The sequence below is a fragment of the Lontra canadensis genome, unplaced genomic scaffold (assembly GCF_010015895.1).
Source record: "Lontra canadensis isolate GAN:19392208 unplaced genomic scaffold, GSC_riverotter_1.0 scaffold6, whole genome shotgun sequence".
Taxonomy (NCBI): Eukaryota; Metazoa; Chordata; class Mammalia; order Carnivora; family Mustelidae; genus Lontra; species Lontra canadensis.
Window position 1 is genome coordinate 13,335,863 of NW_022631000.1, and position 18,392 is coordinate 13,354,254.

Below are 18,392 nucleotides of genomic sequence, written 5' to 3' on the forward strand. Positions count from 1 at the left end.
ACATTCATGGCCTACCGAAGCCAGAGGAATGAGAAGTACGTGAGAAGCACTGGAACCTCGAGGATTACACCTGACAAAACTGTGTGTCTCCAATCAGTGTTATTTAAACATGCAGTCTTAATGTGTATTTTTTTTTATTTTATACTCCAGCCACCCATGAAGGCAGAACAATCAATACTCACTGGAAACTGGCCTCTACAAATCCAAGCAACCTAGACTGGTTGACTAGTTGACCACTATAGGCTTCCCATTTTTTTTCTTTTACAAATTAAAATATCTATTTTTTTTATCCAATTGTGCTAAAATACATAACATAAAGTGTATCATTTTAAACATTTTTAATGGTACAGTTCTGTGGCATTAAAGTAGATACTAAGGTACTGGCAATATTGTTGTTTTTAAAGTTGGAAACTCCACAACGTATACTTTCTGTTCCAAATACCAAATATTCAAAATGTATTTTAAAGGATAGTAATCTTTATACTGTGCATTTTATAATATCCACCACAACTCCAGATAGATTAAAAATGCAAATATGAAGAATACTACTAATAGAGAAACTATGGATAAAATATCTTTATGATCTCAAAACAGGAAAGGATTTCTTAAACAAGACATATACAGACACAATGCACAAGCCAAAAACATTGGTAAAATTAACTATATTAAGATTTTAAATGTTTATATCCCAAAGTAAAAAGGCAAGTCACAAAATAGAAGGAATCTGAAGTGCCTTAAAAGGCAGAATATAGGGCGTCTGGGTGGCTCAGTTGGTTGGGTGTCCAACTTCAGCTCAGGTCGTGACCCCAGGACCCCGGAATCAAGTCCCACATCAGGTTCCCTGTTCAGCGGGGATTCTGCTTCCTCTACCCTTCCCCCTGCTCATGTGTGATCTTGCTTGCACTCTCTCTTTCTCAAATAAGTAAATAAAGTCTTAAAAAAAAAAAGACAGATTATAGTAAGAACTCCCTAAAATCAATAAGAAAGCAAGAAGCAGAAGTAAAAAAATGGTAAGGTTTATAACAGGCAAGTTACAGAAAAGGAAACACAAATAAATGGCAAATAAATGTATGTGAAGATGTTTAACCTCACCAGAATTCAGGACACATGAATAAAAACCACAGTGAAATACAATTTAACATCCACCAGGCTGGCAAATATATTGAAGTCTGACAGCATCAAATGTTCTTGAGAATATGGAGCCTGGGCCATCCTCACTGACAGGGAAGTGGCAGGTGGTTGAAGAGGGGGTTGAGATAAAATGGTACAACCACGTTGGAGGGCAGCTTGGCAATATACAGGAGTATCTGCCAGAAATGCGTAACACCCCTCTACAACCCAGACACCCCAGTCCTGGGGATTCACCTTCTCCCACGCACAGGGAGATGTGTACAAGAAGGTTCACTATAGCTCTTCCATCATGAAAAATTAGAAATAGCCAAAATATCCATCAACAGAAGATTGAAAAAAAAAAAACACCCAACTCAGAGTCCTACAATGGAATATTGTCGCGGCAGTTAAAATAAAAATTAAAAAAAATAAAGTGAATAAATTACAGCAGTATGGATACCTCTCGAAAATCGGTTTAATAAAGTGAACTGCAAAATGATATGAATAACATTACAGTTAAAAACAAGCGAAGTCATTCTATATATTGTGTGTGGATACACACATCTGCACGTGTGCTCACCTGCCAGCCGACCCTGGGAAGGGTTCTGTGGAACAGTATCAGAAAGAAGGGTGTAGTTGCATCTTCCCTGTTTTGATTTCTTAAACTTGGTGGCTAGTACCTATGTTACGTTACTCTATATTTCATCATGTGTTAAGCCTTTTAAACTTAAGAGAAATAGTTTCCACGATAAAGGATTCAGTCTTTAAAAACAAGAGGGTGACAATTCAGTGGTCTTAGGAGAAATGGTAGCTAGGAAGACAAGAAAGTGTTTCCTTGCTGTCAGTGGTTCTGATTCTGTGATTACTTACTATTTTCAGAGTTAATTCCCTCTCTTATCAAGATAGTACTAATAATGCGTGGGCTGAGTTACTTACTGCTTATAGTTTTTGCCATCTCTCTCTTTTCTCGGATAAGCTGTTTGCGCCTCTCCCGGCATTCCTTGTTAAGTTTTTGCTGCTTGGAATTTTCCTCATGGAGCTGTATGATTCGTTCTTGCAGGCGTCCCAAGGAATGGTTAGAAAAGACCAAGGTTCCAGAAAGATCATTAGGAATTTCTCCAAATACTACATGCTCTACCTATCAAAACCAAAACGAAACCAAGGTCGAACTAAATGTCAGATCACAGAAAGCACTTCCTTTTCTGTCCTTGTTTAGGTCATTGCCTTCGGACCTCGGTCATTCCCATCACTGAGTAAGGTAAAAGCTGGAGTGGCCTTCAGATCGTAAGCCACGTTATGCCCCTATATAGACAGCAAATCTTCCCCCAGACTATGCCTAATATCTGCTGCATAACCACGGAACAAACATTTCACGGTGGGTGTACTACGCAAATCGCTACCTAAAACCAATCCAGTCTGGGTCAGGTTACACAAAATATATGTGAGGCTGATCCAAACTTTTCCTTCTAAAATACTTCTCTTCACCTGACAAAATGGGGTACGAAATGCATCTCTGCACCTTAATATAAGCTGTAATTCTAATGAGTGTGGAAATGAACAAAGAGGGCAGAAAGAGAAAGGATGTTTTCCTTTGTCTTGCCCTCCCTCATTAACAAGCAAAGATTATGACAATTCTTGCATCATTAGTTCATGTCTATTTGACGATGTTGTGCAAAGGGACATGTGCACAAGATCCAAGATTTTAATTTCCCAGCCATTCCATTCTTAAGTCATAAGCTCCCTGGGGCACCTGGCTGACTCGGTCGGAAGAGCATGTGACTCTTAACCTTGGGGTTGTGAGTTTGAGCTTCACATTGGGAGTAGATACTCCTAAAAAAATAAAAATAAACTAAAAAAAATAAATTCAAAAAAATTAAGTCCTGGGCGCCTGGGTGGCTCCCTTGGTTAAGCGACGGCTTTCAGCTCAGGTCATGATCCTGGAGTCCCGGGATCGAGTCCCGCATCGGGCTCCCAGCTCCACGGGGAGTCTGCTTCTCTCTCTGACCTTCTCCTCGCTCATACGCTCTCTCACTGTCTCTCTCTCAAATAAATAAATAAAGTATTTTAAAAAAAATTAAGTCCTAGGCTCATTTCCTCAGACCTGAAACAATTAACTGGACTTTGGAAGTGATAATGAGCCATCAGGAAATATGTATGTGTGGCTATGACTCTCTCACAACAATATGAGAACGGATAAGAAAAGTTGGGGTGTCATTATTCAGGTAGAATCCTCAGCAAAGGGCTGCACTTCTTCCCACAAGTGCCCCAAGAATCTTTTCTGGGATAGCCTGGGTGTGCTGGCTCTTCTGCTCGGACAGGGTGGGGCACAGTCTCCAGACCCATCACCTGGTGGAGCTTGAGTGGAATCACCACGAGCAGTTCGTTCAGCCGCTGCTGCTTCTCCCGTTGGTAAGCCTCCAGGGCCTCCTCTGCTACATTCAGGTTAGCTGCCACAACTTTTACCTGCGGAAAGTCCCATGTGTGAAATGTGATAAATGGGGACATCTTGGGAGACGAGCAGGACCTGCTCTGTTGGGTTGCGATTAAATGAATGACCCCAGTTTGTAGCCCAGGAATGTGTATTATTTTCTTCCTGCTAAGTCATGATCCACACTGCTTTCTCAATCATTCCTATGTCTCCAGAGTTGTAAAGGTCTCGTGACTAAGAGTTCAGAAGGCATGTCCTCATCTCCCTTTTATTTTCTGCATGAAAAGCAGCTCTCAGCATGGAATATCTTTGTCAAGATGGTGGGAATCTCACTGGGCCATCAATGACCTCAATAAACAAAAGGAAAAAGCCCTTTAAAGGAACAAAACTACTAACTACGGTACTCATGAAGCATGTTTTTCATCTAAAAAATTTTAATTTTCCAAATCATTTTCTACTTACACGAGAAGAAGCAACCTACCAAAAATATTTGTGAATATGAAGTCTTAATGATACTTTCCAGCCATAATGAACTCAGCCAAAGAATGAAGTCAGAGAAGGAATTCTCAGAAACACACCATTATTGACTGTCTACTATTGCTACACCATTTGGGGTGTGAAAAATGTCCTCACATGTGTGTTTTATTTAATAGTACAGTGAACTCCTGCGAGGTGTCCCAATTAATGGGGGGCATTTGTGATCAATTAAATAAGGTCAAGATATCCACTGATCTATTTGACAAAATTGGTAATTGGGAATCTTATCTAAGAGGTGTGGTCATAATTTTGGATCTAATACTTGCTTCGTGTTCATCCTTTTGCATGTGCAGATGCATGTACCGTTTTATATATATATACATATATATATATGTATATATATATATATATATATATATATATATATATATATATATATTTAGGACTATGAATTAAGCAATGTTGCCCTAGGAAAGAGTATCTAAAAGAGAAAATTAGCAAATAAGGCAGAAATCAAATCCATCAACATAATTATAGCAGAAGTTTAGCTTTATGGTCTCCAACACGAGATGCCCATCCCCCAGAGGGTAAATAAAGTGATTAGGGCACAGAAAGAAAAGATCAGTTTCTATTTCTATTTATTTTTACCTTATTCTTTTTCATTTCTGTTTTTGTGACTGTTTCCTAATATATAAAATATATTAGTAGAATAATTCATGGATATAATTTGTAAATAAATATACATGTATTGTATATAATTTTTTTTACTTATAGAAGTATATAATAAAAAAGTTTGGAAATCAATAATGTAGATAAAGAAAGGCCAATCTTCAAAAGAACCAACGGCCCCCATCACAACTGTGTTTGAAGAGGAAAACCTTAAAATATAACACTTAAAATGTTTAGGGGCACCTGGGTAGCTCAGTCAGTTAAGTGTCTGCCTTCAGCTCAGGTCAATATCCCAGGGTCCTGGGATCGAGCTCCATGTTGGGCTCTCTGCTCAGCAGCAAGTTGGCTTCTCCCTCTGCCTGCCACTCCCCCCTATTTGTGATCTCTCTCTCTCTGACAAATAAATAAAATCTTTTTAAAAATGAATAAATAAAATGTTTCTTCTCTGTGGAGAAGGCCTAACTCCTGTCATTTCTATGAAACAGCAGTACAGTAGCTAGGAGGGTGGCTAGCACATTGGGAGAGGAGAAGTAAGTAAGTATATCATCATACTTTTTTGGATAGTGTATCATGTTCCTTTCTGAGGTTATCGATAATTTTCTTTTCTTCCACTAAGGCCTCCTCAATGTCCAGCCTTTTCTCTCGAAGTTGAAGGGCCAATTCAAAAAGACCCACATCGCAATCTGAAAAGACAGTCAAAATTAAAAGAAACCCCCACTGTTATGGAACGTACTGATATTAGAAGTGGGGATTTTGGAGCTTCAGAATTAATAATGACCATCTGTGGGTCCACTCTAGCACACTTTCATTCCACTTCAGGCTCCACTCTTCCAGGTGAAATTATTAACAATATAAATAATCCTGATAGTAATTCTGATACCAGCACTGACGTTCTGAGCAGTACCATGAGCCAGGCTTTCTGCTTAGGCATTTTATTTACATTCTCTATCAAGTCTCCTAGGCCTTTGCGAGGTAGAAACTGTTGTTTCCATTTCATAGGTGAGGACCTGAAGTCTCAGAGAGGTCATGTAGCTGATAATGTGAACCAAAGCAACTCAGGTACAGTATCTCTGTGTTAATATCCACTATATCACACTACAGTCCACCAGGCAATTGATAAAGAATGTGAAAATAAGAGTACTATAGTGGAATTTGGAAACCTGAGTTCTAGCCCTAGTTCCCCCTCCAAACTAGCTGTGAGACTTTTTTCAGGCCATTTAATCCTGCAGTAAACAAGGATTGTTTACAAGGATCCTGCTGTTAACAAGTTGTATTATAATTTTTCGAGCTCTATTTTAAAATAAGATTTAAACTTTATTTGAAATTAAGCTTTGACATTTAATTTAAAATCCATATAAAGTGGCTACAAAAATAAATTTCATACCAAAAAGAAGTTGTCTTTTATTTACTGGACTATTCATCTATTGAGACTGGAAGAATACTGGTCTGGCTACTTCAGACTGGTTTTATCAGTGAAAACTGATAAAATTGCTAAACATCCCCAGGGAACTGGCACAAAGTGCCCTTACAAAATGGATTTTAAATATGAAAATGTGAATGGGTTTGTCAAAAAGATAAAGCTTTGTAAAAAAAAAAAAATGTCCACATGCGCACACACTACAATCTGATATATCTGCATAATTTGACTTTGAATCAACTATAAGTTATCTGCAAATTATTTGTCATTCATAAATGGTTGCCTAAGGGAAAAGAAAATAAATCATCCAGAGAGCCAAATACAAGTATTCATTAGATTACTTCATACAATTTCAACCACGCTTCCCTCAAATTTTATGAGACAACTGAGAATCCAAAAAAGGATCTCCTTGATATTATGAGTCCATGTTCACACTTCACAGAGAACAAATGGTTTTATCCAACTTACTTGTTGGGCAAATAGAATCATCAAAAACCTCATCATCAGATCCAGACTCATCTTCATCACTCTCTAAGCTAGATTCTTCTTCACTTGATTCATCACTTTCTTCATCTTCATCTAAATAGAGAAGAAGGCATTATTAATATGCAGAGAAGTCCCTGTGTTAAGCTAAATCTCATATTTCAAAAAATAATGGTTTGTTTTTTTTTTCAGTGAGTCAATGGGAAGATAACAGATAAGGCAGGCAATTAGTCAAAGTTTTAGAAGAGTTTAAGATGGCAAAAAAAAAAAAATTACCCAAAGAAATCTATAAATTCAAGGCAATCCCTATCAAAACACAAATAGTATTTTTCACAGAACAAGAATGAATAATCCTAAAATTTATATGGACCCACAAAAGACCCTGAAGCCAAAGCAATCTTAAAAGAACAAAACTGAAGGTATCACAATCCCAGATTTCAAGATATACTACTAAACTATAATAATTAAAACAGGTCCGGGATTGAAGATGGCGGAGAAGTAGCAGGCTGAGACTTCAGGTAGCAGGAGATGAGCTAGATAGCTTATCTAAAGATTGCAAACACCTACAAATCCAATGGGAGATTGAAGAGAAGAAGAACAGCAATTCTAGAAACAGAAAATCAACCGCTTTCTGAAAGGTAGGACTGGCGGAGAAGTGAATCCAAAGGGACGGGAAGACAGACCCCGGGGGGAGGGGCCGGCTCCCAGCAAGCGGCGGAGCAATGGAGCACAAAATCAGGACTTTTAAAAGTCTCATCCGCTGAGGGACATCGCTCCAGAGGCTAAACCAGGGTGAAGCCCACATGGGGTCAGCGTGGCCCCAGGTCCCGCAGGGTCACAGAAGGATCGGGGGTGTCTGAGTGTCGCAGAGTTTGCAGGTATTAGAACGGGGAAGCCGGCTACAAAGACAGAGCCGAGGAGTGAGCTCTCAGCTCAGGGTTACCTTGAACAGGTCGCAGGCTCGGTGAGCTCAGAGCGTGGCCAGAGGCCAGGGAGACGGGAGTGATTGGGTGCTATTCTCTGAGGGCGCACTGAGGAGTGGGGCCCTGAGCTCCTGGCTCCTCCGGGCCGGAGACTGGGAGGCCGCCATTTTCGTTCCCGCCCTCCGGAACTCTACGGAAAGCGCTCAGGGAACAAAAGCTCCCGAAAGCAAACCCGAGCGGATTACTCAGCCCGGCCCCTGGTAAGGGCGGTGCAATTCCGCCTGGGGCAAAGACACTTGAGAATCACTACAACAGGCCCCTCCCCCAGAAGATCAACAAAAAATCCAGCCAGGACCAAGTTCACCTACCAAGGAGTGCAGTTTCAATGCCAAGGAGAGCAGCAGAATTCCAGAGGAGGAGAAAGCAAAGCATGGAACTCAAGGCTTTCTCCCCATGATTCTTTAGTCTTATAGTTAATTTAATTTTTTTTTCTTTTCAATTTTTTTTTCTTCTTCTTCTAACTTTTTTTAACTTTACCCTTTTCTTTTTTTAACATTTTTTAACTAGTTTATCTAATATATATATTTTTTTCTTTTTTATATTTTTTCTTTATTTGTTTTCTTTTGTTAATTCTTTTTTTTTTCTGAACCTCTTTTTATCCCCTTTCTCGCCCCCCACAATTTGGGGTCTCTTCTGATTTGGTTAAAGCATATTTTCCTGGGGTCTTTGCCACCCTTTTAATATTTTACTTGCTCCTTCATATACTCTTATCTGGACAAAATGATAAGGCAGAAAAATTCACCACAAAAAAAAAAGAACAAGAGGCAGTACCAAAGGCTAGGAACCTAATCAATACAGACATTGGTAGTATGTCAGATGTAGAGTTCAGAATGACGATTCTCAAGGTTCTAGCCGGGCTCGAAAAAGGCATGGAAGATATTAGAGAAACCCTCTCGGGAGATATAAAAGCCCTTTCTGGAGAAATAAAAGAACTAAAATCTAACCAAGTTGAAATCAAAAAAGCTATTAATGAGGTGCAATAAAAAATGGAGGCTCTCACTGCTAGGATAAATGAGGCAGAAGAAAGAATTAGTGATATAGAAGACCAAATGACAGAGAATAAAGAAGCTGAGCAAAAGAGAGACAAACAGCTACTGGACCACGAGGGGAGAATTCAAGAGATAAGTGACACCATAAGATGAAACAACATTAGAATAATTGGGATTCCAGAAGAAGAAGAAAGAGAGAGGGGAGCAGAAGGTATATTGGAGAGAATTATTGGAGAGAATTTCCCTAATATGGCAAAAGGAACAAGCATCACAATCCAGGAGGTGCAGAGAACCCCCCTCAAAATCAACAAGAATAGGTCCACACCCCATCACCTAATAGTAAAATTTACAAGTCTTAGTGACAAAGAGAAAATCCTGAAAGCAGCCCGGGAAAAGAAGTCTGTAACATACAATGGTAAAAATATTAGATTGGCAGCAGACTTATCCACAGAGACCTGGCAGGCCAGAAAGAGCTGGCATGATATATTCAGAGCACTAAATGAGAAAAACATGCAGCCAAGAATACTATATCCAGCTAGGCTATCATTGAAAGTAGAAGGAGAGATAAAAAGCTTCCAGGACAAACAAAAACTGAAAGAATTTGCAAATACCAAACCAGCCGTACAGGAAATATTGAAAAGGGTCCTCTAAGCAAAGAGAGAGCCTAAAAATAGTAAATCAGAAAGGAACAGAAACAATATACAGTAACAGTCACCTTACAGGCAATACAATGGCACTAAATTCATATCTCTCAATAGTTACCCTGAACGTTAATGGGCTAAATGCCCCAATCAGAAGACACAGGGTATCAGAATGGATAAAAAAAACAAAACCCATCTATATGTTGCCTATAAGAAACACATTTTAGACCTGAAGACACCTCCAGATTTAAAGTGAGGGGGTGGAAAACAATGTACCATGCTAATGGACATCAGAAGAAAGCAGGAGTGGCAATCCTTAGATCAAATAGATTTTAAGCCAAAGACTATAATAAGAGATGAGGAAGGACACTATATCATACTCAAAGGATCTGTCCAACAAGAAGATCTAACAATTTTAAATATCTATGCCCCTAACATGGGAGCAGGCAAATATATAAACCAATTAATAAGAAAATCAAAGAAACGCATCAACAATAATGCAATAATAGTAGGGGACTTTAACACTCCCCACACTGAAATGGACAGATCATCCAAGCAAAAGATCAACAAAGAAATAAAGGCCTTAAATGACACACTGGACCAGATGGACATCACAGATACATTCAGAACATTCCATCCAGAAACAACAGAATACACATTCTTCTCTGGTGCACATGGAACATTCTCCAGAATGGATCACATCCTGGGTCACAAATCAGGTCTCAACTGGTACCAAAAGATTGGGATCATTCCCTGCATATTTTCAGACCACAATGCTCTGAAGCTAGAACTCAATCACAAGAGGAAATTTGGAAAGAACCCAAATACATGAAGACTAAACAGCATCCTTCTAAAGAATGAATGGGTCAACCAGGAAATTAAAGAAGAATTGAAAAAATTCATGGAAACAAATGTTAATGAAAACACAACAGTTCAAAATCTGTGGGACACAACAAAGGCAGTCCTGAGAGGAAAATATATAGTGGTACAAGCCTTTCTCAAGAAACAAGAAAGGTCTCAAGTACACAACCTAACCCTACACCTAAAGGAGCTGGAGAAAGAACAAGAAAGAAACACTAAACCCAGCAGGAGAAGAGAAATCATAAAGATCAGAGCAGAAATCAATGAAATAGAAACCAAAAAAACAATAGAACAAATCAACGAAACTAGGAGCTGGTTCTTTGAAAGAATTAATAAGATTGATAAGCCCCTGGCCAGACTTATCAAAAAGAAAAGAGAAAGGACCCAAATAAATAAAATCATGAATGAAAGAGGAGAGATCACAACCTACACCAAAGAAATACAGACAATTATAAGAACATACTATGAGCAACTCTACGCCAACAATCTGGAAGAAATGGACGCATTCCTAGAGACGTATAAACTACCAAAACCGAACCAGGAAGAAATAGAAAACCTGAACAGACTCATAACCAGTAAGGAGATAGAAATAGAAAACCTGAACAGACCCATAACCAGTAAGGAGATTGAAATAGTCATCAAAAATCTCCAAATAAACAAAAGCCCAGGGCCAGATGTCTTCCCAGGGGAATTCTACCAAACATTTAAAGAAGAACTAATTCCTATTCTCCTGCAACTGTTCCAAAAAATAGAAATGGAAGGAAAACTTCCAAACTCATTTTATGAGGTCAGCATTACCTTGATCCCAAAACCAGACAAGGATCCCATCAAAAAAGAGAACTACAGACCAATATCCTTGATGAACACAGATGCAAAAATTCTCACCAAAACACTAGCCAATAGGATTCAACAGTACATTAAAAGGATTATTCACCACGACCAAGTGGGATTTATTCCAGGGCTGCAAGGTTGGTTCAACATCCGCAAATCAATCCATGTGATACAACACATTAATAAAAGAAAGAACAAGAACCATATGATACTCTCAATAGATGCCGAAAAAGCATTTGACAAAGTACAGCATCTCTTCCTGATCAAACTCTTCAAAGTGTAGGGATAGAGGGCACATACCTCAATATTATCAAAGCCATCTATGAAAAACCCACCACAAATATCATTCTCAATGGAGAAAAACTGAAAGCTTTTCCGCTAAGGTTAGGAACATGGCAGGGATGTCCATTATCACCATTGCTGTTCAACATAGTACTAGAAGTCCTAGCCTCAGTAATCAGACAACAAAAGGAAATTAAAGGCATCCAAATTGGCAAAGAAGTCCAACTATCACTCTTAGCAGATGATATGATACTATATGCAGAAAAGCCAGAAGACTCCACTCCAAAACTGCTAGAACTTGTACAGGAATTCAGTAAAGTGTCAGGATATAAAATCAATGCACAGAAATCAGTTGCATTTCTCTACACCAACAACAAGACAGAAGAAAGAGAAATTAAGGAGTCAATCCCATTTACAATTGCACCCAAAACTGTAAAATACCTAGGAATAAACCTAACCAAAGAGGCAAAGAATCTATACTCAGAAAACTATAAAGTACTCATGAAAGAAATTGAGGAAGACACAAAGAAATGGAAAAATGTTCCATGCTCCTGGGTTGTAAGAACAAATATTGTGAAAATGTCTATGCTACCTAAAGCAATCTACACATTTAATGCAATTCCTATCAAAATCCCATCCATTTTTTTCAAAGAAATGGAACAAATAATCCTAGAATTTATATGGAACCAGAAAAGACCTCAAATAGCCAAAGGAATATTGAAAAAGAAAGCCAGAGTTGGTGGCATCACAATTCCGGACTTCAAGCTCTATTACAAAGCTGTCATCATCAAGACAGCATGGTACTGGCACAAAAACAGATACATAGATCAATGGAACAGAATAGAGAGCCCAGAAATAGACCCTCAACTCTATGGTCAACTAATCTTTGACAAAGCAGGAAGGAATGTCCAATGGAAAAAAGACAGCCTCTTCAACAAATGGTATTGGGAAAATTGGACAGTCACATGCAGAAAAATGAAATTGGACCATTTCCTTACACCACACATGAAAATAGACTCAAAATGGATGAAGGACCTCAATGTGAGAAAGGAATACATCAAAATCCTTGAGGAGAACACAGGCAGTAACCGCTTTGACCTCAGTCGCAGCAACTTCTTTCTAGGAACATTGCCAAAGGCAAGGGAAGCAAAGGGCAAAAATGAACTATTGGGATTTCATCAAGATCAAAAGCTTTTACACAGCAAAGGAAACAGTTAACAAAACCAAAAGACAACTGACAGAATGGGAGAAGATATTTGCAAACGACATATCAGATAAAGGGCTAGTGTCCAAAATCTATAAAGAACTTAGCAAACTCAACACCCAAAGAACAAATAATCCAATCAAGAAATGGACAGAAGACATGAACAGACATTTCTGCAAAGAAGACATCCAGATGGCCAACAGACACATGAAAAAGTGTTCCACATCACTCGGCATCAGGGAAATACAAATCAAAACCACAATGAGATATCACCTCACACCAGACAGAATGGCTAAAATTAACAAGTCAGGAAATGACAGATGCTGGTGAGGATGCGGAGAAAGGGGAACCCTCCTACACTGTTGGTGGGAATGCAAGCTGGTGTAACCACTCTGGAAAATAGCATGGAGGTTCCTCAAAATGTTGAAAATAGAACTACCCTATGACCCAGCAACTGCACTACTGGGTATTTACCCTAAAGATACAAACGTAGTGATCCAAAGGGGCACGTGCACACGAATGTTTATAGCAGCAATGTCTACAATAGCCAAACTATGGAAAGAACCTAGATGTCCATCAACAGATGAATGGATAAAGAAGATGTGGTATATATACACAATGGAATACTATGCAGCCATCAAAAGAAATGAAATCTTGCCATTTGTGACAATGTGGATGGAATTAGAGGGTATCATGCTTAGCGAAATAAGTCAATCGGAGAAAGACAACTATCATATGATCTCCCTGATATGAGGAAGTGGAGATGCAACATGGGGGGGCTAAGGGGGTAGGAGAAGAATAAATGAAACAAGATGGGATTGGGAGGAATACAAACCATAAGTGACTCTTAATCTCACAAAACAAACTGAGGGTTGCTTGGGGGAGGGGGTTTGGGAGAGGGGGACGGGGTTATGGACATTGAGGAGGGTATGTGTTATGGTAAGTGCTGTGTAGTGTATAAACCTGGCGATTCACAGACCTGTGCCCCTGGGAATAAAAATACATTATATGTTTATTAAAATAAATTAATTAATTAATTTTTTAAAAAAACAGTATGGTACTGGCACAAAAAATTGACACATAGATCAAGAGAACAAAATAGCCCAGAAATAACCCAACACTTAATATGGTCGCTCTATGACAAAGGAGGCAAGAATACACAATGGGGAAAACACAGTCTGTTTAACAAATGGTGCTGGGAAAACTGGACAGATAAAAGAATGAAACTGGGCCACTTCTTTTATACCATACATAAACACGAACTCAAAATGGATTAGAGACCTAAATGTGAGATCATAAAACTCCTAGAAGAAAGTTGGCAGTAATTTCTTTGACATCAGCCATAGAAACATCTTCCTAGATATGTCTCCTAAGGAAAGAGAAACAAAAGCAAAAATAAACTGTTGGAACTACACCAAAATAAAAAGCTTTTACAGAGTGAAGGAAATCACCAACAAACCAAAAAGTGAACCCAATGAATGGGAGACGATATCTGTAATGATAGATACAATAATGGGTTAACATCCAAAATATATAAAGAACTTACACAACACCAAAAAACAAAACAACAAAACAAAACAACAACAACAACCCCACAAATAATCTGAATAAGAAAAGGACAGAGAACCTGAATAGACATTTCTCCAACAGATGGCCAACAGACATGGGAAAAGATGCTTAACATTACTCATCATCAGGGAAATACAAATCAAAACCACAATGAGATATCACCTTATACCTGTCAGAATGGTTAGATTCAAAAAGACAAGAAATAACAAATGTTGGCAAGGATATGGAGAAAAAGGAACCCTCACACACAGTTGGTAGGAATGTAAACTGGTGCAACCACTGTGAAAAACAGTATGGAGGTTCCTCAAAAAATTAAAAATAGAACTACCACATAATCCAGTAATTCCACTGCTGGGTATTTACCCAAAGAAAAAGAAAACACTACTTCAAAAAGATATATGCACTCTTACGTTTACTGCAGCATTATCTGCAATGACCAAGATAAGGATTATTACTCGGCTCCCCAAAAAGAAATGAGATCCTGCTACTTGCAACAACGTGGATGGACTTAGAGGGTACAATGCTAAGTGAAATAAGTCCGAGAAAGACAAAGACCATATGATTCTACTTACACAAGGAATCTAAAGAAACAAATGAAAGAACGACAATAACAAAGCAAACAAACAAATAAAAACAAGCAGAAACAGAATCATAAATACAGAAAACAAATGGATAGCCTCCAGAAGGGAAGGAGGGAAGAGGGATGGGCAAAATGGGTGAAGTGGAGTGGAAGGCACAGACTTTCCAGTTACGGAATGAACAAGTCATGAGATGAAAGGAACAGCATAGGGAATATAATCAATAGTATTATATTAGTGTCACATGAGGACAGATGGTAGCTGCACTTGTGTTAAGCATAGTATGACATATAGAGTGGTGGAGTCACTATGTTGTACACTTGAAACTGATGTAACATTGTGTGTCAACTATACTTCAATCAAAAAATTACTTTAAAATAATAATAAAATTCTACAAAATAAAATAACCAAGTAAAAAGAAACAAACAAATAAATAAATGGTTGAGGACACAGAGACCCAAACACAAAAGCCTGAAGAAGGTTGTTCAATTAATTTCAATGCACTGAATCAAAGAGGATTGAGACCAAACTGCCAAGCTGCTTCTGCTGTCACCCACCTAACACACACTTGGTTTCATAGGCCCACAATTCCTAAATCATAGTACCTTGGGAAGAAAAAAAAAAAAAAGACTTTCATAACTTATCTGAAGTAATGCTATTTACTATCTTTATTTAGTCGACTTAGTGTGAATCTTTGTATTTTGCTGCAAAAATATTAAGGTGTTCAATTTAGAGATCCTGCACTAAGTCCTGCTGGGGTTGTTAGTTGACAAAGACTCTATCCTTTGACCGAACTTGAGTCAGGTTCCTCTGAGTCCATAGTGGACCATGAGCTCAGTCCTTGACCCATTTAGTCCAATTTTAGAAGAATCCTGCTGAGTCAGTTTAGTAAAAATCTCACTCCTTAATATCTGATCAGATTCTTCCCTAAACCTTACCCTCACTATCTTTTCACTCTGACTGATCTGCAGCAAAAATCCTGTTAGCAAAGAATTATCCAACCTCTTAATAATTTTCTATCCACTGACTCCCACCCGGCTCCTTGACTATAAATCTCTACTTGTCCTTGTTGTATTCAGAATTGAGCTGATCTCTTTACCCTATTATAAAATCTCATTGTAGTGGTGCCTCTGAATAAAGTCTGCCCGATTGTTCTTTAACAAGTCCATGAATTGTTTTCTCTTTAACACTGTCATATATAATATCTTTTATAAAATATAAGAAATATAAAAAATACTAAAACATATCTGCCTCCCAAGAGTTCCACATAAGGGATTGTAGACTTCCACACAGCTCTACCCCATTTTCTTTTAAAACACATTGAAGCCATCTATGAACCATAAATCACCAATTGGCAATTTCTATTTTATAGAACATCAAATTAGAAATAAGAGATGGACCTCATACTGTTTAGAAGATTTCTTAAATTTAAGATCTCTATTAAGATTACTTTGAGTGGTCTGTACCACCTTATGAAATAAATCTCCAAAGTCTAAAATTAGACTTTAAAATTCCTACATAGATTTCTGCTTTTGGAAAGACAAATTAGATCTATTTTGTTCTTATCTGGCCTGCAAAATATAGCTAAAACCTGCATATTATATGTAGAACAAATATAAGAGTCTGAAAAATGGAGAGAAAGCAGAATAAATATGAAACTCAGAAGCTGAGGAACAATACTGTGGTGAATTTTTTGGACCTTCTTTTTGCCTCCTAGATCTCAGACTTAGAAATGAGTAACGTCAACAACCTGAAAACACCAGCAGATATGGACATAAAACAGCCTAACCATAGCCTACCCTCTTTAGCCAAATGGCCAAGAAAGAAGTGGCCAGGATAAAAATGTTTCAATAACCAATTATGAACACACTTTAAGCAAATGAAAAATACAAAGCCTGTTCAAAGAAATAGAGTATCAGGAAAAAAGGATACAAAGAAGAACTAAATAGAAATGTTAGAACTGAAAATACAATAACTAGATAAGAAACTCAATAGATGGGCTCAACAGCAGAACAGAGGGGAATAGAGGAAAGCATCCGTAAACATGAGGACAGAACAATAAAATTATCCAGTTTGAAAAGGAAAAAGAAAAGTGAAAAACAAACCCCAAACCTCAGAGCCTCAGGGACCTATGGGACTATAATGAAAGGTCAAACATTTATGACATGAGTACCAAAGGACTGACAGAAGAGAAGTTTATTAAAAGCACTTAAAGGGGCGCATGGGTGGCTCAGTGGGTTAAAGCCTCTGCCTTCAGCTCAGGTCATGATCCCAGGGTCCTGGGATCGAGCCCCACACCCTTCTCTCTGCTCAGCGGGGAGCCTGCTTCCTCCTCTCTCTCTGCCTGCCTCTCTGCCTACTTGTGATCTCCGTCTGTCAAATAAATAATAAATAACGTCTTAAAAAGAAAAAAAGCACTAGAAGAAATAATGACGGAAAACTTCTCAAATTTGGCAAAAGACATAAGCTGACAGATTAAAGGAGTGAACCTTCCTTGGTATGAATCCCAAGAATTGACTCCAAGACACATCATAGTCAAATGTCTGGAAACTAAAGGCAAAAAGACTTAACGGTTGTGAGAGAAGTGATACAGCACTTTGGGAGGTGAACAGCTTGAATATCAGAGGATTTCTTATCAGAATCCACAGAGGCCAGATGGAAGTAGCACAATATTTTTTAAAGGCTGAAGGAAAGAAATAGTCAACCTAGTATCCTATACGCAGAGAAAATGTCTTTCTGAAATAGGAAATCAAGACATTTTTGGATTAAGGGAAAATAAAAAAAAACTTGCCACTAGTATACCTGCCCTAAAAGAATGGACAAAGGAAATTCTCTAAACAGAAGGGAAATAATTTTTTTTAAAAAGGAAGTCTGGAACATCATCAAGGAAAAACTATCAAGGTAAGCAAAAATATAAGTAAATATAAAAATATATATATAGGTAAAAAAAATACCTCCTTTTGAATGTTTAAATTATGTTTGGTGGTTGAAGCAAAAGTTATAACATTGTCTAATGTGGTTCTAGATGTATGCAGAGGAACTGTTCAAGACAATTATATTATAAATGGAGGTGATAAAGGAATATAAAGGCAGATGAGGATTCAATACTTGACTTAAACTGGTAAAATGATAACACTGGAGGTCTAGAATAAATTATGTAATTATAATGTAATTTATAAAGTAACCACTAAAAACATTATGCAAAAAGATACACTCAAAAGACTAGAAAAAACCAGGGCACCTGGGTGGCTCAGGGGGTTAAGCCCCTGCCTTCAACTCAGGTCTCGGGATCGAGCCCCGCATCGGGCTCTCTGCTCAGCGGGGAGCCTACTTCCCCCCTCCCTCTCTCTGCCTGCCTCTCTGCCTACTTGTGATCTCTGTCTGTCAAATAAATAAAGTTTTTTAAAAAAAAGACTAGAAAAAAACTAAAATGGAATTCTAAAAAATGTTCAAGTAACCCATAGGAACATAGGAAAATGTAGAAGATAGAAAGCAGAGAGAATAAAAAAAAATAATAAATGGCAGACTTAAGCACAAATATATTAAATGTAAATAGTTTAAGTATACCAATTAAAAGACAAAGAATAGATAAAAAACATTAACAGTGTGTTGTCTACTAGAAATTCACTTCTCATATAACATAGTCAAATTGAAAGTAAAGGGAGTAGAACTATCATGTAAACATTAATCAGAGCCAAACAGGAGTGGCTATATTAACATCAAATAAAGTAGACTTCAGAGCAAAGAAAATTACTCTGGACAGAGAAAGACTTTATCTAATGATAAAAGTGTCCCTCTATCAAGAGGATATAGTAATCCTGAATGTGTATTCATAAAACATAGCTGTGAAATATGGAAGCAAAAACTGAC

The 18,392-nt window shown here is 37.9% G+C and overlaps 1 protein-coding gene across 1 annotated transcript in view; it reads right to left on the reverse strand.

The window, feature by feature from the left end:
- The window catches only part of CFAP44 (cilia and flagella associated protein 44), a 159,616-nt gene that overhangs the window by 6,826 nt on the left and 134,398 nt on the right, over positions 1-18,392 (reverse strand). The window contains exons 29-32 of the mRNA XM_032852219.1: positions 6,570-6,680; positions 5,237-5,367; positions 3,457-3,573; positions 2,047-2,248 (exon numbers count right to left, since the gene is read on the reverse strand). Of these exons, the coding sequence (XP_032708110.1) occupies positions 2,047-2,248; positions 3,457-3,573; positions 5,237-5,367; positions 6,570-6,680 (561 nt within the window). The remainder of the gene's footprint in view (positions 1-2,046; positions 2,249-3,456; positions 3,574-5,236; positions 5,368-6,569; positions 6,681-18,392) is intronic.